This window comes from Mobula hypostoma, chromosome 2, assembly GCF_963921235.1.
Source record: "Mobula hypostoma chromosome 2, sMobHyp1.1, whole genome shotgun sequence".
Lineage (NCBI taxonomy): Eukaryota > Metazoa > Chordata > Chondrichthyes > Myliobatiformes > Myliobatidae > Mobula > Mobula hypostoma.
This window is the reverse complement of record NC_086098.1, coordinates 181,022,103-181,048,831: the sequence shown is the minus strand read 5'-3', so window position 1 is coordinate 181,048,831 and position 26,729 is coordinate 181,022,103. Positions and strand designations below refer to the sequence as shown.

General features: G+C 39.8%; 1 protein-coding gene across 1 annotated transcript in view; it reads left to right on the top strand.

Annotated features, from left to right (window-relative positions):
* Positions 1 to 24,128, top strand: part of LOC134342718 (translocating chain-associated membrane protein 1-like 1) — a 119,968-nt gene extending 95,840 nt beyond the window's left edge. The window contains exons 10-11 of the mRNA XM_063041179.1: positions 6,711 to 6,871; positions 22,535 to 24,128. Of these exons, the coding sequence (XP_062897249.1) occupies positions 6,711 to 6,871; positions 22,535 to 22,608 (235 nt within the window). The 3' untranslated portion in view covers positions 22,609 to 24,128. The remainder of the gene's footprint in view (positions 1 to 6,710; positions 6,872 to 22,534) is intronic.
* Positions 24,129 to 26,729: the final 2,601 nt, after the last annotated feature.

Here is a 26,729-nt window from a genome sequence, read left to right as displayed (position 1 = left end):
TAAGTGCTTATCTGCTTGTTTTATCTAAAAGTTAACTCAGTGGATACTCCACAAAATTCTAAAACTATTTCATCCCTGTTTTCAATGGAGACCAACCAAGTCTCAATAACATATGACCTTTCTTCTCTGTGCCTCTTGGTTCTTTGCTTTCCAATATTTCTTTCAGGGCAGCAGAGTATCCTTACAAAGCCTGATTGATGAGTTACTTGACATCACTTGGACTGCTAGATTGGTTTGGAATAATTAGACCATATTCTGCCGTTGAGTTTTTACCTGTAGCTATTTCAAGACCTTCTATGAAGTTTTTGATCCTTCATTTTGAAAATAAAACAGAACAGCTATAATGTGGACCACATGAAGAAAATTTAAAGCCAATTGCAGAGTTATGTTTAGGAGGAAGGTGGATAAAATGTTCAAAAGAGGAACAAATCAAAGGGTATATTGGGAGGTTAAATAAAGCTGGTAGATGGAACCACTTAGAGAACATAAGTGGTTCCATTTGGTTCAATACAAACTAGTTGAGCCAAATGGCTTCCTCAATAAAATTTCTGGATCTGTGTTTCTGTATAAATTCTATTAGGTTAGTTTATTTTTGTTCTAATGTACTGTAAAAGAATGCTCAAACTAGCTAATTTTAACATTATTTTTGACTTAAAATCTAAAATACTTAAATTACTTTAAATGTTTAAATTCTGCTTTTGAAATCTTCCTCTTGTTACGTACCCCGTAACTGGATTGCCAAACCAGCAGAAATGGACCACTTAGTTGGAGTCTGGTTAACAGAAACTAATAAAGTTTTATTAAAGAAATAAGCAACACAGTATTCTAATCGTAAGGATATAAATGCAACAGGTTAGCAATGATAAAACACACATGTACACAAAATAGGGTAATAGGAATCAACCAAGCTCTATCGCAGTCTAGGGGTAAAGTGATCAGTCTCAAGTGACACTGAGTTCAGTTCAGCTTAGTACAGTTTGCGGTAATCGCTGTTGTGCTGTTGGAGAGAGGGAATATGCAAATCTGATTCAGACAGACCTTTAATGTTCTTCGCAGTTAGCTCTCGGGTGGACCCTTCGTTATGTCTTCTGTGGTCACCGACTGTGACCCCTCCGCTCCGGATACGACCGTTCCTCCGCGGTGAACCTGGCACCCAGGCAAGGGCGGACACACACACGCCAGGTTCCCACCGATAGTATCTTTTCACCCTGTGTGTCTATGGTCGGTCCCGCGACCAGACCTCCAAACTCCAGCAACTTGTGGGGGCACACCGCGCTTCCAGGGTCTTGTTATCTCTTGATCTCGTGGTGTGTGTCGTGCCTTAGCGAACCTGTTCTTTTTATCCCCCTGCTGGGGTATCGCCTGTCCATCAAACTTCAAACAGTTGAGGTTCAAAGCAATCGGTCTGTCAATACTCTGAAATGTGTTTCTTTCTCGTTAATCTCTCTCTTCTCTCTTATTAGTATTTTGAATGTCTCTCCATTGTCTTCCTTATCTCTCTCATCAGTATCAATCTTCTGATAACTTGGTTTGTCGTCACACCCCTATCCTTCAAAGGATAGGGGTAAAATTCATGGGCATGAATACATTATTAGATACACACTAATATACATGGTCATCAGCTATTCGGCTAATACAGAGAACTTTAAGTTGTCAACACCTTGACCGACAGTCAGCAATCACATTTTCCGTTCCTTTTATATGTGTTATTTTAATATCCTCCAAGACCAGGATCCAACTTAGCAACCTTTTGTTTTTATCCTTCATAGTGGCCAAAAACACTAATGGGTTGTGATCAGTGTAAATTATTAGTGGTTTCCGTCCCGGACAAATATAACCAAGGTCGTCCCACACAAACTTCGCATTCTTTGGCAAAAGCTTAGTAAGAGGGAGGGTAATATTCGCAAAGTTTTTGCAAAACTTCCGATAGTACCCCACCATCCCCAAGAACCTTCTCAGGGCTCTCTTGTCTGTTAGGGTGGGGACTTAAGAGATAGCCCGCACCTTAGCCTGCATCGATGCCAGCTGCCCCTGTCTTACCACAAATCCCAGATAAGTGATCTTTCCGTGTCTGAATTCACTTTTTGCGAGGTTCACTGTCAGGCTGGCTTCAAACAGCTTTTTAAACAGCTCCTCTACTGCCACAATGTGCCCTTCCCACATGTCACTCCAGACCACTAAATCACCAATATACGCTTCTGCGTTCTTTAGCCCTTTTGTCACTGAATTAATCATCCTATAGGGGTGTTGCTCACTAGGCTGACCTGATGTGACAACAACACCATGTCCCGGCTCTTTGCATCGCCTCAGGACATCCGGACATACGTGTGCGTGCCGGTTAATTAGCTTTATATTTGGCTTGCTCTGTTCGGGGGTTAAGGGTGAGACTTTATCAGCAAAGCTGGCCAAAACAATAGACTTCTCCCATCTGGTCGGCACCATACTTATCTTTTCAAAATGGGTTTTTCCCTTATCAGGTGGCACCCTAGCCTCATTAATTTTTGTGATAACACCGACTAGGTCTGCTTGCCTATCGTGGCAAGCTGTTAGCATATCAATAGCCTGTAACTGTGTTAGCTCACGTCTACAATGGTCAATAGCATCCTTCCTCCTGTGCAGCCAGTAAAACTCTTTCATGATTCTATCGACTGTCTTCCTCACCCCAAAATGTCCACCGAGGGGTATCTTGTGGGCCAGGTTAAGCATCTCATCCCCATAAATTTTCGGCAACACCCCCCATTCCTCATCTGCAGCACAGTACTTGGTCTCCATTTCCTCCTTAGTACTCCCTCCTTCACATAATAGCCCACTGGCTCCCTTGTTAATTCTGCTTCGGAGAGAGCTGTCTCCGTCAAAACCATCAGCTCCTCGTCTCGCTCCTGTGCCTGTATAAATTCCTTCTTTGCTAATGATAAGTCTATCTCAACTCCCTTACTTCCTTCTGTTTCACTACGCTGCTTCTCACTTTCTAACCCCTCCTGGTACAAGGCTGGTAAAAACGTCTCAGCTAAATCAACATTCGCTTCGGCAGCCTTTCTGGACATGCGCCGAGTCACTGCGCAAGCGGGATAAACCTGTGAGTCCATGGGCGGGGCCTCAATGCTGGCAGGCTGGCTTGTCAATCTTACTGCTGGGTACACCTCTCTGCCGGAGAGGTCATTACCGAGTAAGACCTCCATGTCTTCCATCAGTAGTTCGGGCCTCACCCCGATCGTGACCGGTCTGGAGACCAAGTCGCTTTTTAGGTGTATCTGGTGCAAAGGTACTGCTTCAGTCACTTTCTCAATGCCTTTTATCACACTGACCTCCCCAGTCTTGGTCTCAATGCCTTTTATCACACTGACCTCCCCAGTCTCGGTCTCTGAACTAAAGTCTAAAACACTCCTTAAGATCAGTGACTGACAAGCTCCAGTGTCTCTCCAGATCCATACTGGAACCGGGTTTAAACCCTCCTTCATCGACACCAATCCGGCCGAGATAACCTTCTCGCGCCCTTCCTGAACTTTATCAGACCTCTTCTCCCCTAGCGGTTTGTTTGCCAGCTCAATACAGCCAGTCGGAACCGTCGTTTTTCCTTTCCCTGTCTCCTTCTTTGGGGCAAAGCACCTGGATGCAAAGTGACCGGCTTTCCCACAATTATAGCATACAACCCCAGGAGACTTCCTACCAAACTGCTCCCGGTCTTTTTTTATCCTTCTCACTGGTCCCCGGCTTACTTTCTAACTTCTCTGGCGGACTCTCTCCGCCCTCTTGACTACCCTTCTGGTAGCTTTTACTCAGGGTAAACTTCGCTTTATGCGTTAACGTGTATTCATCCGCTAACTTAGCAGTTGCGGCTAAGGTTTCTGCCTCTCTCTCATCTAGGTAGGGCCTCATACCTTCAGGGACACAACCTTTAAACTGCTCAATCAGTATTAGCTGTAGCAGTCTGTCATAATCCCCATTGACCCCTTTCGAGGAGCACCAACCCTCACAATACATCTGCATCTCACAGGCAAACTCTAAATACGTGCGGCCCCACTGCTTCGTTGCATTCCGGAACCTCTGCCGGTATGCCTCCGGGACCAACTCTCAAATCCTGAGTATCGCCTCTTTTACCACATCATACCTCTGGGCATCTTCTGCAGACAATGCCGTGTAAGCTTGTTGAGCTTTTCCATTAAGTACGCTCTGAAGCAAAATAGCCCACTTATCCCTTGGCCAGTCCTGACTTGCAGCGACTTTTTCAAAATGTAGAAAATACCGATCAACATCGCCCTCCTCAAATGGGGGGAACCAGCCTAACCTCCTGGGTCGCCCTGAACCCTCCACCTTGGTTCAGCATAGGCCCCTGCGCTAGCGTTATCCTTAACTTCTCCAGCTCAAATTCCCTTTCCCTCTGTTTCTCTCTCTCTTGTGTTCTAACTGCTTCTCTTCTCGTTCTAACTGCCTGTCCCTCTCTTCTTGTTCCAGCTGTTTTACCCGGAACTCGTGCTCGAGTCTCAATTTTTCAATCTGCAGCTGTACTGGTTCTCCACCAGGTTTGCCCATAGATACCACCTCCAGCTCCCCTTGGGGAAACACACCTTTAGATACATAGTGCTCTTTGATAGCTCTGTGCATCTCCGCTCTCCTCATTGTCGACTTCCCCTTAAAAAGATTCAACTGTTTGGCAACAGTTGGCAAATCTGATTTCTTGGCATCCTCTAATGCCTCCAAGGTTGGTGCCTTTAGAAATTCCTCAATCTCCATTTCTGCTGTTTGCCCTTTCTTTCTTTCGGAAATTTTAACTCAATCAATTTACCCAGTCCCAAATTTGGCGTTCAAAATCGCGGAGGAGATCCCCGCTTATGTTACGTACCCCGTAACTGGGTTGCCAAACCAGCAGAAATAGACCACTTAGTTGGAGTCTGGTTAACAGAAACTAATAAAGTTTTATTAAAGAAATAAGCAACACAGTATTCTAATCGTAAGGATATATATGCAACAGCTTAGCAATGATAAAACACGCATGTACACAAAATAGGGTAATAGGAATCAACCAAGCTGTATCGCAGTCTAGGGGTAAAATGATCAGTCTCAAGTGACGCAGAGTTCAGTTCAGCTTAGTACAGTTTGCAGTAATCGCTGTTGTGCCGTTGGAGAGAGGGAATATGCAAATCTGATTCAGACAGACCTTTAATGTTCTTCGCAGTTAGCTCTCAGGCGGACCCTTCGTTATGTCTTCTGTGGTCACCGACTGTGACCCCTCCGCTCCGGGTACAACCGTTCCTCCGCGGTGAACCCGGCACCCAGGCAAGGGCGGACACACACACCAGGTTCCCGCCGATAGTATCTTTTCACCCTGTGTGTCTATGGTCGGTCCCGCGACCAGACCTCCAAACTCCAGCAACTTGTGGGGGCACACCGCGCTTCCAGGGTCTCGTTATCTCGTGGTGTGTGTCATGCCTTAGCGAACCTGTTCTTTTTATGCCCCTGCTGGCGTATCGCCTGTCCGTCAAACTTCAAACAGTTGAGGTTCAAAGCAACCGGTCTGTCAATACTCTGAAATGTGTTTCTTTCTCGTTAAACTCTCTCTTCTCTCTTATTAGCATTTTGAATGTCTCTCCATTGTCTTCCTTATCTATCTCAGCAGTATCAATCTTCTGATAACTTGGTTTGTCGTCACACTCTGTTCACCTTAGTTGGTGTTGATTAGCCAACAGTAACGATGGTGGGATAATTTTGGTGTTGGTTACCTTTAAATGCAAGTAATTTTTTGATATAACACATCACGTGTATGCAGATCAGCAGTAATTTGCCAATAGCGTTTTTACTTTAAACAGTTTAAAGATACTGATTTTGGTCATGTTTCTCATAGGATCTAATTTCTATGACATTTTGAAAGAAACATTACTTCCTCTGTGTCATTACCATATACTGTACAAATAGAAGATGATGCCGTATATAAATGTAGATGCTGAGATGCATCCTAAGATATATTCGGTGATATAACCTGGGTCATTGGGTGTTTCAGGTCTTTCATCAGACACCCTCACCAAGGTGACCCAGCCAGGGTTGATCATGCTGTGCCTTGCGTCCCAGTAGCATTGGTCTACAGCTCACACTGCTTGATCCTTAGCCATCTGGAGGCTTGCATGGCAGCCTCTGTGACAGTCCTGATGGCTCTTTGCTACCCCATAGTCCCAAGGAGAAAGTAGGTTCTGCACAGCAAGCAGTGAGCAAAACTTCTACACCCCACCTCTATAGGCTCACATCGTGCCCTCCAACCTGGCCACTGGCATTGCTCTACCAGCTCCTGATACTTGGCTTTCTTGAGTTTTACCATGTCCACCTACTTTGAGATTTCTGACAGAATGACTGTCAGGTGTCAGCGATGATGATACGATGAAGTCAGGGAACTTTAGCAACATATGTACTTTAGAAGATTAATTTCGAAGACAGACTTGCAACTGATCACAAAAACATTGCAAGGTCAAATACAATTAGAAAATCATTAAGCAAAGACCTGTGTTTGGCCTGTATTACATTTACAACCAACCAATCACACAGTTTGTCTTTTTTTTAATGAAATTCTTTAGAGTTTTATTTCCAGATGGTACATTGCTGTATTTATTATAATTCCATGTGTTATAATTGCCCAGTGGCACTGCCTTCTACATTCTTTCTGTGTGTTTTTGCTTTGAATAATTAAGTGGTTCATTAAAATGTGGGTGTCTTTGTCTAAACAGGATTAGTTGCCTGGCAGCTATTTGTCTAACTCAAGCATGGATGATGTGGAAGTTTATTAACTTCCAGCTGAAGAAGTGGAGAGAACACACTCAGAATCAGATCCCTAAAAAGAAAGTAGTTAATACCAAGAACAAACCATCAAAAAGGGAATGTAACAAGTGTAAGTATTAAAATAAGAAACTTTCATTATTTAACACAGGAGATTCTGTAGATATTGTAAATCCAGAGCCACACACAAAATGTTGGAGGAACTCAGCAGGTTAGGCAGGCAGCTATGGAAGGAATGCTCACTATTTCAGACCGAGACCCTTCATCAAAGCAAGAATAAGGAGGGGAGGAACTACAGGCTAAAAGATGATGGGTGAAGTCAGGTGGTTGGGGGAGAGGAGATGGGGGATGAATAGATGGAAAAGGTAAAGGACTAAAGAAGAAGGAATCTGATGGGAGAGGAAAGTTGACTGTGGGAGAAAGGGAAGGAGGAGGGCCACAAGGGGAAGTGATATGCAGGTGAAGAGAAGACAAAGGGATAAGAGGGGAGGCAGAGTAGGGAAACCTTCACACAAATTATTTCACAAAAATTTGTTTTCCTGGCATGGAATTATATTAACATGTATTGAGGATTAATTAACAGATAGAAATCCAAGATTGGGAATCATTTTGCATAGCCTGGTTTGTCGTTTGCATGTCAGCTTTTGGTTTCTTAAGTATTAAGTTGACCTGAAATAATATAATTAGCCTGCACCAGTGGTGCAGTTGGTAGAGTTGCTGCCTCATAGCACCAGAGACCCAGTTTCAAACCTGACCTCGGGTGTTGGCTGTTTGTAGTGTGCACATCCTTCCTGGGACTGCATGGATTTCCATCCTGAGTGCTCCATTTTCTTCCCACATCCCACAAACCTGCAGGCTGGTAGGTTAACTGGCCACTGTAAATTGTCCATAGTGTGTTAGTGAATGAGGAGGAGTTGAGGGGGGGAGAAAAGCAAAATGGGAGTAGTGTAAATGGGTTGCTGATGGTGCCGACCCATTGGGCTGAAGGATCTCTTTCCGTATCTCTCTCTACAACTCCATGGTCATCAGGAAATCCCATTATTTATTAAGCCTTTTCCCAGGATTACTCTCTCAATATAAGATAGGAATAATGAAATGTAGAGATTTATATGATTGGGGGGGGAAACATGCAGCTTTCTGATTATATATTTTATGCTATGACTAGTACTGTATTACTCTTACTTGTATCATCAGTCCAAGATTCTGGATTAATTCAGAACCCTCTGTGCTGCTGTAACCTTCATACTACCCAACAGAATCAAAGTATACTAATGATGTAGAAAAAGTGGATTTGAGGTCAATCAGATTGAATCACCAAGTCACCACTCCTATACCTATTACTTATAAGGTTCAATCACAAAATTAGAACATAAGTAGAATTTATGTTCAATGTTTTATTAATTTTTTCAACCTTTTCCAAAAGCATCAAATACGGAGTTCATCAAATCCTACACACTCCTGTCCACTTGCTTGAGGTTGGCCCAAGCTAAGTTCCTGTTGGAATTACATTGGATCAGCCCTCTCTACACTTTTTGCTGCCTTAGTAAAGCAGCCAACATAATCCAAGACCCCATTTCATCTCGGACATTTTCCTCCCACCCCCCTGACTGAACCAAAGAAACAAATGCTTGAAAATATGTACTAACCAGCTCAAAGACAGCTTTTATCCCACTGTTATGGTACAATTGAATAATCCCCTTATGCAATAAGATGGATTCGACTTCAAAATCTATCTCATTATGGATTTGCACCTGTAATGCCTTGGTTCACATCTTTGCTGTTATGCGGTAGGTATTTCATTTAGCAGTCCTGTTCTGCTTTCAGCCTGCTTGGGTTATTGTTGAAGATGAGGGATGATGAGGAATGTGCCATCCGATTAGGATGGTGGAACTGGGGGGAAGTTTTTTTGGTAAGCGACACTAAGGTTGGTCTTGGAGTTTTTGTTTGGCGGGAGATGAAGAGAGAAGACGCTGGGGAGAACTGGTCGTAGGATACGACCTGGTGGGAGACCCGTTTGTCCTGAGGTGGATTACGAGTGACGTTCGGAAAGTGGTATGTGCTTTCACACTGACTGAGGCCCCAGCTCATGAGAAGTTCAAGATGAGCTACGACTTGTGCACATTTGACTGTTTAATTATAATGGTCCATTTTTGTTTTTTCTTTATTTCCTTTAGTTAAGTAAGTTTCACAAATATAATTCCTTTAGTTGTATGCAGTGTGCTATCTGTTATTTCTTGGCACTGAGCTGTAACAGGGTAGCAAATTACTCAGCATCCACACAGTCCAGAGTTGAAGTGGGAAAGCCATCTCAATCTCACGGGGTTGGTGGGACAGGAATCTGTCTTCCCTTGACTTGTACAGCCAAGGAAATCAGCGGGGTTTTATTTGTGGGGGAATCGTCCCGGGCCAATTTCGTTGGATGCTGTGTGATTGCCCTGAGCATTGATCCAGTATGTTGTTTGTTTAAGTCTGAGTTAAACTATTGTCCAGTAACATGATTAAGATACGTGGTAACAGATGCTGCAGGGGTTGAGCAGTGGTGTGAATCCATGGGGTTTCTGGTAACAAATGCATGTGTATTGAGTGGGGTAGACATTCGAAGTCAAAATGGATTGTTAATTCGAACTTTAAGTACTATTAATGCATTAGGAAAAGTTACGATCATGGAATGGAGGTTTGAGCAAGTGGCTTTGTTTTAGTTCAGACTAGTGCTGATGTAACAGCAGTGGGTCTGCCTGGTACTACTGGGGGGCCCCAGGAAAGGAGAGGTGTGGGCTGGCATGCTGTATGGGAAGCAGTGTTTCCCGTAGTTGGGGGCAGAGACTGTTCTCGTTTCTGTGGAGTGAGGGGAAGGAGCGGTCTGATGTGGAAGGTCTAATGAGTCCTCCAGCGAGGGGTAAGCATTCTGAGTTGGTAGCAGCACTGGCTTCCCTGGCGAATAAATGGCAAAATACCCAGGTTCAAAGCCCCTGCTGTTGTTCTCAGGAATGAAGCCCACCCCTAAGGGGGAAGAGGAGTGTTTGACTTGGGTGGAACAGAACTCTCAGATGCTGGATAAGTGGCAGTGCTCTGACGATATAAAAAGACAGCAATTGGTAGAGAGTTTGAGGGGGCCGGCTGCCGATGAAGTAAGATCCTTAGAGACACAGAACCCCTTTGCTACTTCTGCGGGCTATAAGAAGGCAGTAGAAAATGCTTTTGGTGTGATGGGAAGCCCAATAAAGCTTATGACAGGGTTTTAAAACATGTTTCAGGAGAAGAGGGAGTAACTTTCCACCTACATTTTTTGGCTAGAGAGGCAGCTGAGTTGCTTGTGGTGTAGGGGGGCCATTCAAACGGCTGAGGTGAATCAGTTCTGAATGGACCAAGTGGCGAAAGGCACCCAGCCACCAGACCTGATCACTTGGGGTCTCTGAATGTCTTGTAAGATGTGCCCCCCGCTTTGTTTGTCAAGCTGATTTGAGAAGTAAGAGAGGAGGAGAATGCGAAGGAAGTGCGGGAGGCCTCCATCAGTAGGGTACGGTCCTCAGTAGTAGACCCCTTGGCTGAAGTGACCACTGATAACCCATCCCAGGGAGTGGTAAAGGAGCTCGTGGCAGAGTTTAGGACTGAGATGCCTTGGTTGTTATGGGCTGGTGCAGCCACCGCGCACAGTAACTCCAACAGGGAGTCGGGTCCCCTGAGAGGATGGACTAAGCAGAGGGCTGCAAGTGAACAGGGTCCCACGAGAAGGGGAGCAACTGGTATTGTCTGTTATAACTGTGGTGAAGAGGGACACCTCAAACGTGTGTGAAGGATAGGAAAACCCTCGGAGAGTGAGCCCCTGGGTACCTAAGTCGAGAGACCCAGTGAGAGAATGGCCTGGCGTTTTGGGTTGGGGGGGGCACATTCCTAGCAATATATCAAGGAACACCTTAAGGCAAAAAAAACTTCCTGAAGGCTTTGTAGGGCTAAGGTCCAGTGTATCACTACGGATTGAGGGTATTTATGGTAGAACCATACTTGACACTAGCTCTCCGGTTACTCTGCTGTGCTGTATGTATTACAAGTGGTATTTGATGCATTTACCATTGATGCCATTTAATGTGCTAGAGATCTGGGGTCTTAGTACAGATGATTATCTGTATGATGGTTACTTGTCATTGAAGGTGGAGTTTTCAGGGGCCGATGGTGGAGTAGCTGAGGTCCTTGATACATTAGGGTTGGTTTGTCCGGACAAAGTTGAGAAAGGCAAAGCTTTTGTGAGGACAAATACTCCGAATGTGAGGAGGCTAATGGGAGCCTGCAAGGAAAATGTTGGAGAGAGTTTTCTGAAAACATTATCCATTCACCCTTTGTTCCATACTGCTTATGAGGAAGTGCGTGGCTGCACTGGGCTGAATGGTGAGCATAAACAAGGGACTGTGTGGTACAACCAATCCAAAACCGGTCGTGTTATGGCCTGAGGAAGTAGCTAGAGTGCCTGGAAATCCCAAATTTCCTGGAGTGCCTGATGCAAAGGGCCTCTTGGTGGATGCTGCGGAAGACCACTAAGAGGAGTCGTGCTTACCTGTTGGGGTACTGGTGAGGCCCGAACTGCAGAAGCCCTCAGTTGTACAGTTGAACAGGATGACAGTGAGTGTCAGGAATACTTCAGAGCGGGAGGTCACTATGGCCAAAGTGTCATGGGAGAAGTATTTCATTTATTATGGCCTTCCTAGGTGGATACATAGCAGTCGGATGGAATTTCGAGAGTAGGCTCATACGCAAATTACTGATCACGGTTGGAGTCGAAGTCAAAGACTACGCCTTATCACCCACAGGGTGATCCCCAGCCTAAGAGGTGCAATCAGACCTTGTTAAGCATGCTTGGAACCCTGGAGATCAGCAAAAAGAACAAGTGGAGTCAACATATTGGACATCTGGTCCACTGCTACAACTGTACACAGAATGAAATCCTTGGGCACTCGTCCTATTATCTGATGTTTGGGCGTGAGGCGAGGTTGCCCGTTGATCTGTTTTGGTACTGTCGAGGAGGATCTACAACAGACTTATCTAAGTATGTGTCTGAAATGAGAAGGGAGATGAAAAAGGCTTATGAATTAGCTGAGGTCGCGGCTGCCAGGCAGAATCAAGGAAATAAGAGGAGGTATGATCTAAAGGTTAGGTTCTCCCAACTTGTGCCTGGAGACTGAGCCCTCATAAAGAATTTGGGGCTACCTGGGACGCAGAAGTTGGTTGGCCGCAGGGCAGCTATGCCCTATGTAGTGGAGAGTCAGATGCCAAACGTTCCAGTTTTCCGGGTGAAACCAAAGGATGGGAATGGGCCTGTCAAAATTCTCCATCGGAACTATCTACCTCTGGGACAAGAGGTGCGTGTTGACCTAGAGCTTGACCTGGACCCTACACCTAGTAAGAAGACTCTGCGGTGACATGGGGAGCCTGAAGGACCAGCAGCAGAAAGGATTAGAACGGCCTCCATTCCTGAATGTGATATAGACTTGGAGAATCAGAAAATGGGGGTATGGTATATGCTGCCTTTCGCTAACTCTCCACTAATTGAGGAAGAGATTCCCAACCCTTATTATGCTGAGGCAGGTGAAATTGGGGGGGGGGGGGGGCACTAGCAGTGGACAGGCAGGCTTGCAGCTAGACCATGAAGGTAGGCTGGGCTCTAAAATAACTGGGAATGAAGCTGAGCTCAGCCAAGTTGCAGAGGGATCTGAGTTGCTGGAAGGCATGAGTAATAGACTGGAGAAGGCCTCACCATGTAGACCAGAAGTATCCCAAGGAGTGTCTGAAACTGAAGAGTCAGGAGACCCCCAGATAGGCTGGCCTATGTAGCATCGGAGGAACAGAGTGTTGCGACTATCCCCCTAGTGAGTTATGTTATTACCATTTACAAATAGATTGAAGGCTCTGACATCACAAAATTCCTTTGAAAACAGTGTTATTAATGACGGGATGGCAAATTATTTCAAAGTCATGAGGATGTAATGCCCTGGTTCACATCTTTACTGTTACGCTGTAGGTATTTCATTTAGCAGCTCTGTAAGAGCAATCCATTCTGCTTTCAGCCCAATTGGTTTATTGTTGAAGATGAGGGATGATGAAGAATGTATGCCATCCAATTAGGATGGTGGAACTGGGGGACGTTTTTTTTGATGAGGGACACTAAAGTTGGTCTTGGAGCTTTCGAACGGCTGGACATGAACAGAGAAGATGCTGGGGAGAACCGGCCGTAGGATACGATCCAGTGGGAGACCTGTTTGTTCTAGATGGATTGTGAGTGATGCTCAGAAGGTGGTGTGTGCTTTCACGCAGACCGAGGGCCCAGCATGTGAGTGACAGAAGTTCAAGATGAGTTCCAACTTGTGCACATTTGACTGTTTAATTATAATGGGCTGTTTTTGCTTTTTCTATCTTTTTAGTTAAGTAAGTTTCATAAAAATAATTCCTTTAGTTGTACGCAGTGTGCTGTCTGTTATTTCTTGGCACTGAGTTGCAACAGGGTAGCAAATTACTCAGCATCCACACAAACCGGGATTTGGGGTGGGAGAGCAGATTCAATCTCACGGGTTTTGCGACACCAGAGTGTGTCTTTCCTGGACTTGGGCAGCCAAGCAAATCAGTGGGGTTTTACACCTTATTGTCTGCTTACACTGCACTTTCTCTGTAACTGTAAAACACTTCATTCTTCATTCTGTTATTGCTTTTCCCTTGTATTACCTCAATGATGAAATGATCTGTATGACTGGCACGCACAACAGTTTTTTCCCACTTCATCTCAGTACATGTGACAATAATAAACAATTTGCCAATTTAGTTTGGAGAAAACTTCAGGCTTATCAGCCATGTAGATGGGTTGATTTTATTCCCGAGCAAATGTGTAACTAACTTTGATAATAAATTTACTTTGAACTTTTTTAAATTTCTTTCTTTTTAAATCTTTTTATTGAGTAAGTATACAAAAAAGGTAAGCCATATAAACATTAATACAATGTTAAAGTATAATAAAATTCCAAAAGATATCAATACCAAAAAAAAATACTACAAACAATGTAATTTAAACATAAGAAACCAAGATAACATAATAGTATACTAAATTTTATATATATCAATGGAAAAAAAAAGAAAAAAAAAACCCCCCAAAAAAAAACCCACCGTGCAGCTAACTAAAAGCAAAGCAAAGCAATGGGCTAACTTGAAACCAAACAAAGTTAAACTTAAAATCACGTCCTCAATCCCGACCTCCTTTAAAAACAGTGAAAAAAAAACAAGAAGGGTAAATATTACATTAAATGAAAATATCGAATAAAAGGTCCCCAAATCTGTTCAAATTTAAATGAAGAATCATAAAGGTTACTTCTAATTTTCTCCAAATTCAAACATAAAATCGTCTGAGAAAACCAAAAAAAGGTAGTTGGAGCATTAAGCTCTTTCCAATGTTGTAAAATACATCTTTTCGCCATTAAAGTAAGAAATGCAATCATTCTACGGGCTGAAGGGGAAAGATTACTAGAAATTTTAGGTAGTCCAAAGATAGCAGTAATAGGGTGAGGAGAGATATCTATATTTAATACCTTAGAAATAATATTGAAAATATCTCTCCAAAAAGTTTCCAAAGCAGGGCAAGACCAAAACATATGAGTTAAAGAGGCTATCTGCCCCGAACATCTATCACAGAAAGGATTAATATGCGAGTAAAAACGCGCTAACTTATCTTTGGACATATGTGCTCTATGAACCACTTTAAATTGAATTAGGGAATGTTTAGCACAAATAGAGGAAGTATTAACTAATTGTAAAATCTGCCCCCAATCATCCACAGAAATGGTAAGCCCCAATTCCTGTTCCCAATCTACCCTAATCTTATCAAATGGAGCTTTCCTAAGTTTCATAATAATATTATAAATCATAGCCGATGCACCTTTCTGACATGGATTAAGGTTAATTATCGAATCTAAAATATATGTAGGAGGAAGCATTGGAAAGGAAGAAAGTATAGTACTTAGGAAATTTCTAACTTGTAAATATCTAAAAAAATGTATTCTTGATAAGTTATATTTATTAGATAATTGTTCAAAAGACATAAGGGAACCATCTAAAAATAAATCCAAAAACCGTAAAATACCCTTAGTCTTCCAAGTTTGAAAAGTGCGATCCGTAAAAGAGGGAGGAAAAAATATGTTACCTAAAATAGGAATCGCTAACCCGAGTTGATTCAGATCAAAAAATTTTCTGAATTGAAACCAAATGCGCAAAGCATATTTAACTATCGGGTTAGAGACCTGCTTAAGACGTTTCGAATCAAAAGGGAGAGAGGAGCCTAAAATAGAACCAAGTGTATAACCCTGAACAGATTGTAATTCCAATGCTACCCATTTAGGAATAGATAGTATATCCTGGTCAAGTAACCAAAATTTCATATGTCGAATATTAATAGCCCAATAATAGAATCTAAAGTTAGGTAATGCTAAACCTCCATCTCTCTTAGCTTTCTGTAAATGTATTTTACCCAGTCTCGGATTCTTATTCTGCCAAATAAATGAAGAAATTTTAGAGTCAACTTTATCAAAAAAAGATTTTGGAACGAAAATTGGTAATGCCTGAAACACATATAAAAATTTTGGCAAAAAAAACATCTTAACTGCATTAATACGACCAATCAAAGTTAAATATAAGGGAAACCATTTAGATGAAAGTTGAGTAATATGGTCTATTAATGGTAAAAAGTTAGTCTTAAATAAATCTTTGTATTTACAAGTAATTTTAATCCCAAGATATGAAAAGTAATTATTAATCAATTTAAATGGAAATTTATAATATAAGGGAAGATGTTTATTAATCGGAAAAAGTTCACTCTTACTAAGATTTAATTTATAACCTGAGAAAAGACCAAATTGTGCTAATAACTCTAAAACAGCAGGAATGGATTTCTCAGGATTAGAAATATATAAAAGTAAATCATCAGCATAGAGTGATAATTTATGGGACTTTAATCCCCGAGTTATCCCAGTAATATTTGAAGATTCTCGAATAGCAATTGCAAGAGGTTCTAATGCAATATCAAATAATAGGGGACTAAGAGGACAGCCTTGTCGAGTACCACGAAAGAGAGGAAAAAAAGGTGAGTTTAAAGAGTTAGTACGAACCGAGGCTACAGGGGAATGATATAACAGTTTAATCCAGGATATAAATTTCAAGCTAAAATTAAACATTTCAAGCACCTTAAATAAATAAGGCCATTCTACTCTATCAAAAGCTTTCTCGGCATCTAAAGAAATAACACACTCAGGAACATTTTGTGAGGGAGTATAAACGATATTTAACAATGTACGAATATTATAAAAAGAGTAACGACCTTTAATAAAACCCGTTTGGTCTTCCGAAATAATAGAAGGAAGTACTTTTTCTAGTCTATTTGCTAATAACTTAGAAAAAACTTTAGAATCAACATTTAATAAAGATATTGGTCTATAAGATGCACATTGAGCAGGGTCTTTATCCTTCTTTAGTATTAGAGAAATTGATGCTCTATTAAAAGATTCAGGAAGTTTACCAAGTTTCAAAGAAGCCTCAAAAACCCTACAGAGCCAAGGAATCAATAAAGAAGCAAAACATTTATAAAATTCAATGGTAAACCCATCAGGGCCAGGAGCTTTCCCCAGATTCATAGAAAAAATAACATTCTTAATCTCATCCATTGTAATGGAAGTATCTAATAAAGAAGACATATCCTGTGAAATCTGAGGGAAGTCTAACTTATCTAAAAAATCGTTCATATATTTAGAATCTCGAGGAGACTCTGATTGATATAAAGAAGAATAAAAATCACAAAAGGTTTGATTAATCCCCACATGATCCAGTATCAATCGATCATTTTGGTTATAAATCTGATTGATTTGAGATTTAACATAATTAGATTTCAATTGATTAGCCAGCAGCTTGCCAATTTTGTCACTGTGAACATAAAAGTCACTTCTTGTTTTCTTTAATTGGTTTACAATCGAGGACGAGAGTAGTAAACTGTGTTCCATTTGAAGTTCAGTTCTTTGTTTGTATAACTCCTCAGAAGGAGCCATAACATATTTCTTATCAATTTCTTTAATCTTGTCCACAATTGCCATCTCCTCCTGCTTCTGTTTCTTCCTCAAAGCAACAGAATACGAAATAATCTGACCCCGAATATAGGCTTTAAAAGTGTCCCAAAGAGTGTTAACCGAAATATCTTCTGTATGGTTAATTGTAAAAAAAAGCCCAATCTGTTCATTCATAAAATTAACAAAGTCCGAGTCCTGAAGCAACAGCGAATTAAAACGCCATTGTCTATTATTTGGTATATTGGCCATAATTTTAATAGAAAGCTTAAGTGGAGCATGATCCGAAATGGTTATAGAATCATAATCACATTTAATCACTGAAGGAATAAGACGAGAATCAATGAAAAAATAATCAATTCTTGAATAGGAATGATGAACATGTGAAAAGAAGGAAAAATCTTTTTCCTGAGGATGCAGAAAACGCCAAATGTCCGTCGACCCAGAATCAGAAAGGAAGAAATTAATCAGATTTGCAGATTTATTAGGTAAAGTCCGTAAAGGAGCCGAACGGTCCAAAGCTGGAGACAAACAGGTATTAAGATCTCCGCCCCAGATCAATGAAAACTCGTTCAAATTCGGAAACTGATCAAACAATGATTTATAAAATTCCGGACAATCCATATTAGGAGCATAAACATTAACCAAAACTACTTTTTTATTAAATAGTAAACCACTAACCAATAAAAATCTACCATTCGGATCAGAGATAATATCCTGTTGTATAAAAGTAACTGAGGAATCTATAAAAATAGAAACGCCTCGAATCTTAGCATTGGAGTTCGAATGAAATTGTTGACCCTTCCAGAATTTGAAAAAACGTCTGTCCCCCCTCCGTACATGGGTCTCTTGTAAAAATAAAATTTGTGCTTTAAGTCTCCGGAACACTTTAAAAACTTTTTTCCTTTTAATAGGATGATTAAGACCGTTAGTATTCCAGGAGACAAAATTAATAATAGACTCCATAAATCCTAAAGTCAACCCACAACAAGGAGGATTGACGATAGGCGCGACCCACAAACCCGGAGAGGAAACAGAACATACAAAAGATACCGGGAAAAAGGACGCAACCAGTACTTCAATAATGTATATAGCCCAAAGAGAAACAAACTAAAACGTGAAGCCCCTCCCACCACCCCCCACCCCAAGACCCCAAGGCAAAATCTAAAGCAGACCTGCCAGAAAGAAGCAAGCGCTAAAACTACCCCCATGACTTCCGGTATACGCTCCCTAAAAAAAAAGGTATAAATATGAAAAGGATCAGCTAATTGTAAAACAGTAAAAAAGTAAAAAAAAAAGGTAGCTCAATTAAAATACACACAGAACAGAACAAAAGCCGGAAAATATATATTAAAAAAAAAACCACAATAAACCTCAAACCCATGAATAGACACAGCAACAAGAAAAAATAAGATTATTGACATAAAGTGGTTATAAAAAGCAAAACAGAATAAAATTTTAAAAAAACTACAAAATTTAAGGCCACACAGGAAATACGTAAGATGACAAAAAGGAAGTAACCACCCAGAATCCCCTGGGAAAAGAAAGAAATGACGCAGTTAAAAAGAAAGTTTAGCAACCATATTAAGAAATCAAAAATAAACTTTTCTGCCCAAATAGGGCATGAAAAAGTTAAAACCAACCAATTCACAGCCTCCGATCAACGGAGATAATTAAAAAAAAGCAATTGAGATGTTAAAGATGAAAGTTGATCCAGATAACTCTGGGCATCCGATGGAGAATCAAAAAAACGAAGGGCTCCATCTGACATGCGAATCCTTAGACGTGCAGGGTACAGCAGCGCTGGTCTTAAGTCCATCTTATAGAATTCCGACATCACGGATCTGTAACGAACCCGCTGGTCCCAGATTGGTTTACTGAAATCTTCCACGAATTGGAACTTAAGATCCGAAAAATCAATGAAACCTTTAGATCGAGCGAATCGAAACAGTCTCTCCTTGTCTTGAAAGTAATGAAAACGTAAGATAACATGCCTAGGTCTATCTGACCTAGACGAGTATGATGGGATTCTGTGAACACGATCCAGAAGCGGTGGTTGGTCAGGAAATACAGTAGGGAATGCATCTTTTAAAAGTTGAGAAAAATATTTCATGGGGTTGTTAGATTCCACAGCTTCCCTTACCCCGATCATTCGTAAATTCTGCCGTCGCATTCTAGATTCCAAGTCAAGAGTTTTTAAAAGTCAAAAAGTCAAGTTTCTTCTTCATTACATTAATTGTTTCTTCGATTTTCCCCATCTTAAGCTCACTTTGTTGCGCGAATTTTTGAAGATCAGATATAGCCGACTGATGTTCCGCAATAAATGTTTGCATCTTATCAATTGAATCGGTAATTTTCTGAAGATTAGTTGAGATTTCCGTATGAATCAGGTCTTTAACAGGGCCTGCAATTTCCGTACGAATCATCTCCCTAACAGAGGTTGAAATTTCCCTCTGAATTAACTCCGATATCGCTTTCAAAGTCACCGGTGATTCAGTCGGGGGGAGATCCGTAGCTTTCTGTTTAACCGGAGGTTTACCATCCTTGCCGTTTTTCCCGTTCTTAGACATAGCAGATCTAAGTATCATCCAATTGTCGGAGAATTCAGTTTAATTCAAAGTATTGTAAGAATTGATGCCTTAATGGTTAATAAAAGTATAGCTGACCATAGAGAAAAAAAACTCAGAGGTAATGGAGCGAGTCAAGAACGCGACTTCACTCCATGAGCGCTACCGGAAGTCCATTTCAACTTTTTTAAATTTCTAAGTACATGAATGTCATCATACACTACCTTGAGATTCATTTTCTTGCAGGCATTCACAAGAAAATAAAGAAATACAATAACACCTATGTAAAACTATACATAACAATGACAAATAACCAATGTGCAAAAGAAGAAAAATTGTGCAAGTAAAAATAAAGTGGTCTTTTCATAATTAGCCAAACATGAATAAAGCTATTTTTGTGCCTCCCCATTTTGTAATTTTTTTTCAGATATCCCATCTGCATTATGGGAAGACTTCAGAATGTAGAAGTGAACTGTTTGCACATGTGCTGGAAAGTCACAGGCCATAGAATTCTGTACATGTCTTGGTGCTTTGCATCATATTGTACACGTCTCAAAGTTATATGTCACCATATACTGCTGAAATTCATTTTCTTGGGGGTGTTCATACTGAATTCAAAGAAACACGATCAAATCAATGAAAAACTACACACAAGATGGACAACTAATGTGCAAAAGACAACAAATTGAAAATACAAAAAAAACCAAAATAATAATAAACAAAACAATAAATATCAGAACATGAGATGAAGAGTCCTTGAAAGTAAGTCTGTAAGCTGTGGGAACAGTGCAGTGATTGGCAAGTGAAGTTATCACCTTTGGTTCAGGAGCCTGATGGTGGAGAGGTAATGATTGTTTCTGAACCTGGTTGTGTGGGTGCTGAGGCTGTTGTACCTCCTCCTTGATGGCAGCAGTGAGAAGAGAGTCTGGATGGTGAGGGTCTTTGATGATGGATTCTGTTGTCCTGCAGCAGGGCTCCTTGTAGATGTGCTCAATGGTGAGAAGGGCTTTACCTGTGATAGACTGGGCTATATCCACTACTTTTTTTTGGAGGCTTTTCTGTTCAAGGACATTGGTGTTTCCATATCAGGTCATGATGCAACCAGTCAGTATTCTCTCCACTGCACTTCTGTGGATGTTTCTAAAAGTTTTAGAGAGTACGCTGAACCTTTGCAAACCATTCTCATTTTATACAAGGAACAAGTGGTCACAGTATTTTTCAGTTGGTTCTCATAACTACTCAACTGTTCACCTTTGTGGATATATTGACATATGAAACAAACTGTGCAGTTCTGTCATAAAACTCTTCTTAGTAATGTGATTAAAATATGTTAGTTAACTTCTAGTACACAAAGGTTTATGTTGGAAAGGAATTCAAGATGCAAGGACAGCCTGTTCGAACATTTCATTGCTATTCTTACTAACAGATGCTCATGAAGCAGTTTGAAAAATAGAACAAATCAATTTAAATTTAGATCAAATTGATTTCAGTTTGATTATACTGTGGGTTTGCAAATGCTGATTATTTGCTGTTAAATTCAAAAGATGTATTTTGAATGATATACCTGGTAATTCACAGTATGTTTTTAAAATGTCCATCCATTATTGGTGAATACATGTGTCGTTTAACTGATGTTCCCTAATGGGGAAATCATACTTCCATACCATGTGTGCAAATTTAATATTTTAATTCCTATAATTTAAATAAAAATAACAACTTCAAGACTCTTTGAGTTGATTTGAATAGGGGTGTCTTATGATTTCCATTTTGTTACTGAGGAAATCCCTGCAACTTTAACAGGTTGTCTTGACTGTACAATTGGGTAAAGGGGAAGTAGTAATAATAATAGCAATAATTTACAAAGAAAAGTAAGAACTGAGATGACAAATTTCAGAAAATATGTACATTTGAATGCGCTTGGATTAACACTACCTCGGACAGAAAGGAGAAGGGGAAAAGCAGATATTAAAAACCTACACAACAGTCAGATAAAACTTCTATGGGTATACTTTCATCAACGAAAACAGCAGTCATCACTCCACGCAAGCATATGCAATTGTGATAAGTATACACCACTGAATTTAAATGAGAGCACAACCAGAAACATGAAAACATTGTCATTGTTGAAGGAAAAGTTAAACAATCTCCATAATCTGAGCAGACTAGATGTTGACAAGGAAGTGTCAAATGCCTGGCGTGGAGTTGGAGATCTCTTCCCAGAACCGAAAAGGTTCCTTGTGGTACTACAGGACCAGGTGGTTAGCACAAAAAATTAACAAAAATACATAATAAATGACCAATAAATGCAAGGTGATAAATGTAGAAATGCTAAGGAAAAAGAAACAAACAATCCAACACATTTCAGTATCCTGTAGCAGCTTAACTTTATCTGATTACTTACATAGGCACAATCAGATGGCAAACATCATTCATCAAAATCTTGCTTTAAAATACAAACTCATAAAAGAAATCACACCTTACTATAAATACAAGCTCGATCCAGTTTTAGAGTCAGAATCCCACAAATTATGTTATGACTGATCAGTTATTACTGATGGACAATCCATCATAACCATCTGGATAATGCAGGATAAACAAGCAAGAACAACCTATTTAATAGATATAGCTATTCCAAACACTCATAATGTACTGAAAGCAATAAATGAAAAACACCAGAAATATGCGGAATTAAAAAAAAAAGAAATTGAATGACTTTGGAACATAAGAAGGGTACACACTGTCCCAATAGTAATATCTACAACTGTTATCATCCCAAAGGCACTACACAATAGCATTAAACAATTAGGGCTACACAGTAATATCTGTGTAAATCGTAAGAAAGCCACAATACTAAACACCACTAGAATAGTCTCAAAGTTCCTGGCAATTGACAAATGAGTGTGCTTGGCTTATGTCTGTACCTCAGGTTTTACCAGGTTGAACTGAGGGGAAAAAATAGTAATAACACTTACAGGACTGTATCCCTTTCTTCATAGGCTTATGGATATAATTAAAATGTGGCATGGATTGGTGGGAGTTATAAATTAGGACCCACCCTCACCCTAATTTATATAGTTTTTCTTGCATAGTTAACTTTTTTATTCTTAATTGTTTTCCTATGTTTTACAGCGAATGCATCTAATGGAACATTGAAGACAGAAGGTGGGACATCGCCACGTGCAAGGAAAGCAAAAGCTTCATGAAGTTGGATTTTAAAATGAGAGCTGTCTGAAACAAAACTGTGATAATTTCATCTGTTCATCATGTCTCGCCCTTGAACCGTTCAACTTTCTTTTTTTGCTAATCAGAGTTGAGCAAATAAATTGATGACAAATCCCTTACGAGAGGCTCTTCTGCTTATAGTCATATAAAATATGAAATGATGTCTGAAATGGAGCTGTGTTTCAAGTTTTCAAATAATTTGGCTCTACTCTGATGAGCAATTTATTTTTGTGCTTTCAGTTTTGGAATGATCTATAAGATGGGAAGGTAGCTGTGGTAAATAGGGCGAGAGAGAATTCAGCCAATTTGGATGCATGTACCAAAGGCATGTTACTAATGTAACAGACACAAAACCTCTGTGTTTGCCTTAACGACATGTTTGGAATCATGCATTAGATTATCTTGTTAACTGGTGACTAGGTTTGTAACAACTTGCATTTTGTTTATTCATTAAACCCTTTCTCCCCCCTGACCCCCCCCACAAATGTTTTTTTTCTTTGCTTTTTTTGGGGGGGATTGCAAAAACATGACAGACTGTAACAAACTTCACACACGTTCAAGCACGCGGCTTTTCAGATTTCTTTGTACTGTATTTCCCTCAGTATCCAAAGGAGAACTCTGCCTCACCCACCATTACTGTGTAACAGTCTCCTGTGTTACACTAAACATACTTTGATCTCAAGGATACAACAGTATATCATTGAGCAATGGCCATTTCATAGGTACATATGTTGTCTAAATAAACATGTAATTTCTATTGCTGTAGAGCACTGCAACTCATTGGGGCTCTGTAGGATCTTTTTATAAGATTAATTAATGCTGCCACTAATGTCTGAACATTTCGTAAACTGTTTTACTTTGATAATTTAAGGAAAACCTTTTGGGTGTGTTTGACTTCCATCCCTGAAGACCCTCTCCTCAGTTCTTTATTCAGGTGTCTTTGATTTGACTTGCAAAGAATGACCCTCCAGAAACGGCTATGTTGCAGCAACAACGTAACTTAGCAAAATATTATTGTGGGGGAGTTTTTTTTTTAAAGCTAATTGAGCGCCACAGCCCATTGTTATGTGTTGTGTATTCTTCATCATTTAGTAACTTTAAGATTGTCAAAGTAGTGCTTTGCCGATTAGATGCATGATGGAGACTGTGCCTTAACGTGACAAATGTTGTCTACTTCTGTACTCTTAATACGACAAGGCATCAAAATATAACCACTATGTCAACACTGTCGATTCTTTCATCTCAAACAAAAGCAAACTTATACCTTCTCATATTTTAATAGTATTTTTTTAAAGATTGTTTATTTTAATCAAATAAAAGTGTTTTACTGTTCTAAGATGTCAGATCTGGAACTAGCTTGTATTTAATAACAATTGTCACCAAAATTATTTTACATGACAGAACTGAGAATTATTTTAAAACACTTTATTTTCCCAGACAACAGGAATTCTGCAGATGCTGGAAATTCAAGCAACACACATCAAAGTTGCTGGTGAACGCAGCAGGCCAAGCAGCATCTGTAGGAAGAGGTGCAGTCGACGTTTCAGGCCGAGAAACGTCGACTGCACCTCTTCCTACAGATGCTGCTTGGCCTGCTGCGTTCACCAGCAACTTTGATGTGTGTTGCTTTATTTTCCCAGAACATGCTTCATTTGGAATTTGCCTTGTCCAATTATGTTTTCTTTTAGGAATTAGTCAACTCAAAGAGCTCTTTTTCTCAGGACACTCTTCTTGTTTGGGCAACCTATTTCAGCAAATACTTATTTTATGCTTCTTTGTCTTAACTAAAAGATTATTTGCAAGATTTTGTCTTTTGGAGGTAGCTGAGCTTGAGGCTGAAGGAACCTCCAACTCTTGTGCAGCTTTGAAAGTTACATCATACTGATCCCCACTTTGTGGATAAAGCTGTGTAGTGGGAAGGCATCTCCTTTTAATTTGATCAGCTTCTACCATATGCTGTAATAAGCACGATCAATTCTCAATTTTTTAAAAAAGTGTTTTCAAAGCAGCTGATAAATGAAAGCTTGTGTAAGTACGTGTTTCGTCTTTTTGCAAAATCCTTCACATGCATACATATTTTTAAAAAATGATTGTGTTGGTGGCATTAAACCAAATGAGCATGCATACATTCAGTTGTCCAGTTATTGTAACAAATCACATGTACATATTAAATTGCCTTATGTACAAGCCTATATGAAGTCATTTGTATTGAATCACTGCATCTAGACTTAAACATCATTTTATCGTTACACATTCTACATTCAGAAATTGCTTGCCATGTGCCATATTGTTATGTATGTACATAAAAAAACAAAATGCAAATAAAGTACATTTATGCACACTCCATTTATATTGAATCACCATCTTTGTCATTTGTACAAAAGATAACTGTATTCAAACATTTACACAATGGCACTGAGTAGAATACCACTGAGGTAGGTTAAACTTGACCTAATTTGTCTTTCTATAAAAATAGGAAGCTGCATTGTTCTTGTAAAATTCTATGAACAATTCCATGAATTGTTTCCTAAAACAAGGGTTGAGGTAAATCCCACTATTTCATACTAATTAACACAATGTGTTGGTGCCCACATTGGAGCACAGTTCACGTTCCTTTCATCTGCCCGCTGCTTTGAATGTTGCATGTACAATCAACATACGTACAGGGAAGTAAAAGTTCTAGGCTTTCTCAAGCCCTTGTGATTGGAGTTGAGGACAAAGTTTATGTCCTACCATTAATAGCACTGTTTTCAACCTATTGTTCTATCCAGCTCTGACAAAGGACTATCTATAGGAAACATCCCCTATAGATTGGTGTAATTTGCATGTTGGTGTTAATTATATTTTCTCTGTACACTGGAAAAAATATGATTACTGCTGCACTTGTTAGTGTCAGGGAGACAGGACATCCTGTGTGACTGACAGGATGGGCAGATTTGAACAGAATATTGATCTTATCCTTGAGGAAATACTGAAACTCCAATGGGATATCTCAAAAAGCAGCTGTTTTCCAGCCTATTTTCTTAAAAGCATATATAAATTTAATTGACCCTTTTGGAAATAAAAAGGGAGACTATGGGTAAACAGCAGCTTAAATTTTATTATGACATGAAACATAACCACTTAGTTGGTTATAGTTAAAATCAGAGTAGCCCTGAATGTCAGAAGCTTTTCCAAATTCAGTCATGTAAATGTTAATTTTCTTTTCTAATACATTTTGTGAATCAATGTAACTGTAATAGCTTGTTCCTGACACATGTTTGTGTTCAGACAAATTTATGAACAGTGAAGTGAAGGCTATTTTTCCCTCCACTGGTAAAACAGAACATAGTTCAAGGTGACTTTTATTTAACTCTACATAGTTTGTCATTTGTTATATTTAGTTGTGGATTGTAGAGCACAGTATTGTGTTTATTAGTTGCTATTCCAAACATATCTTCAAATGCCAAGCTTTCTGTAAATGTATGTTTAGCAGCAGGGTATTGCAAGTTGAAAATACATTTGGAATCTGTTTCAAAAACCACTTTCTGTAATTTGAAAATAAACTCGTTGCCTCATCTGTAAAATTCTATTGATTGTTCTTCATTTTGACTTTTTCTAATGTTCTAGGGTACAGTATTTTATTAGTAGACATGTAGTGATTGGATTTGGAGGAAGATGTCAGAACTGTCTAACATACCATATACAGCACACAAGCTGGTTATGTATATTCAGTAAACATACTTTGCAGTTGTATATAATGGCAACAGTCTATTGTGTAGAGATACATAACTACTGATGGAAAATCTGACAGTTCATTGACCCGAGGTCAAATAATCATATTAAAAAATTTTTTAGAACTGATGGGAATGACGTCAGTTATTATGTCTGCAGCTGATAATAACGTGGAAGCTTTTCCTCTTATGGTTGAATGTTACCATTTTTGCAGTTTCATACTGAAGCCAATCTCTTGATGACCAAATGGATTTGTTCATCAGCAGTGAATGAACATAACTTGCACTTGTATTTTTAATTTAGTAAAACAATCCAAGAGGGATGGAACATGTGATTTTGAAGATGCTTTTTTCCATTCCCCATTCTAGTTCCCCTCTCACCCCTACTC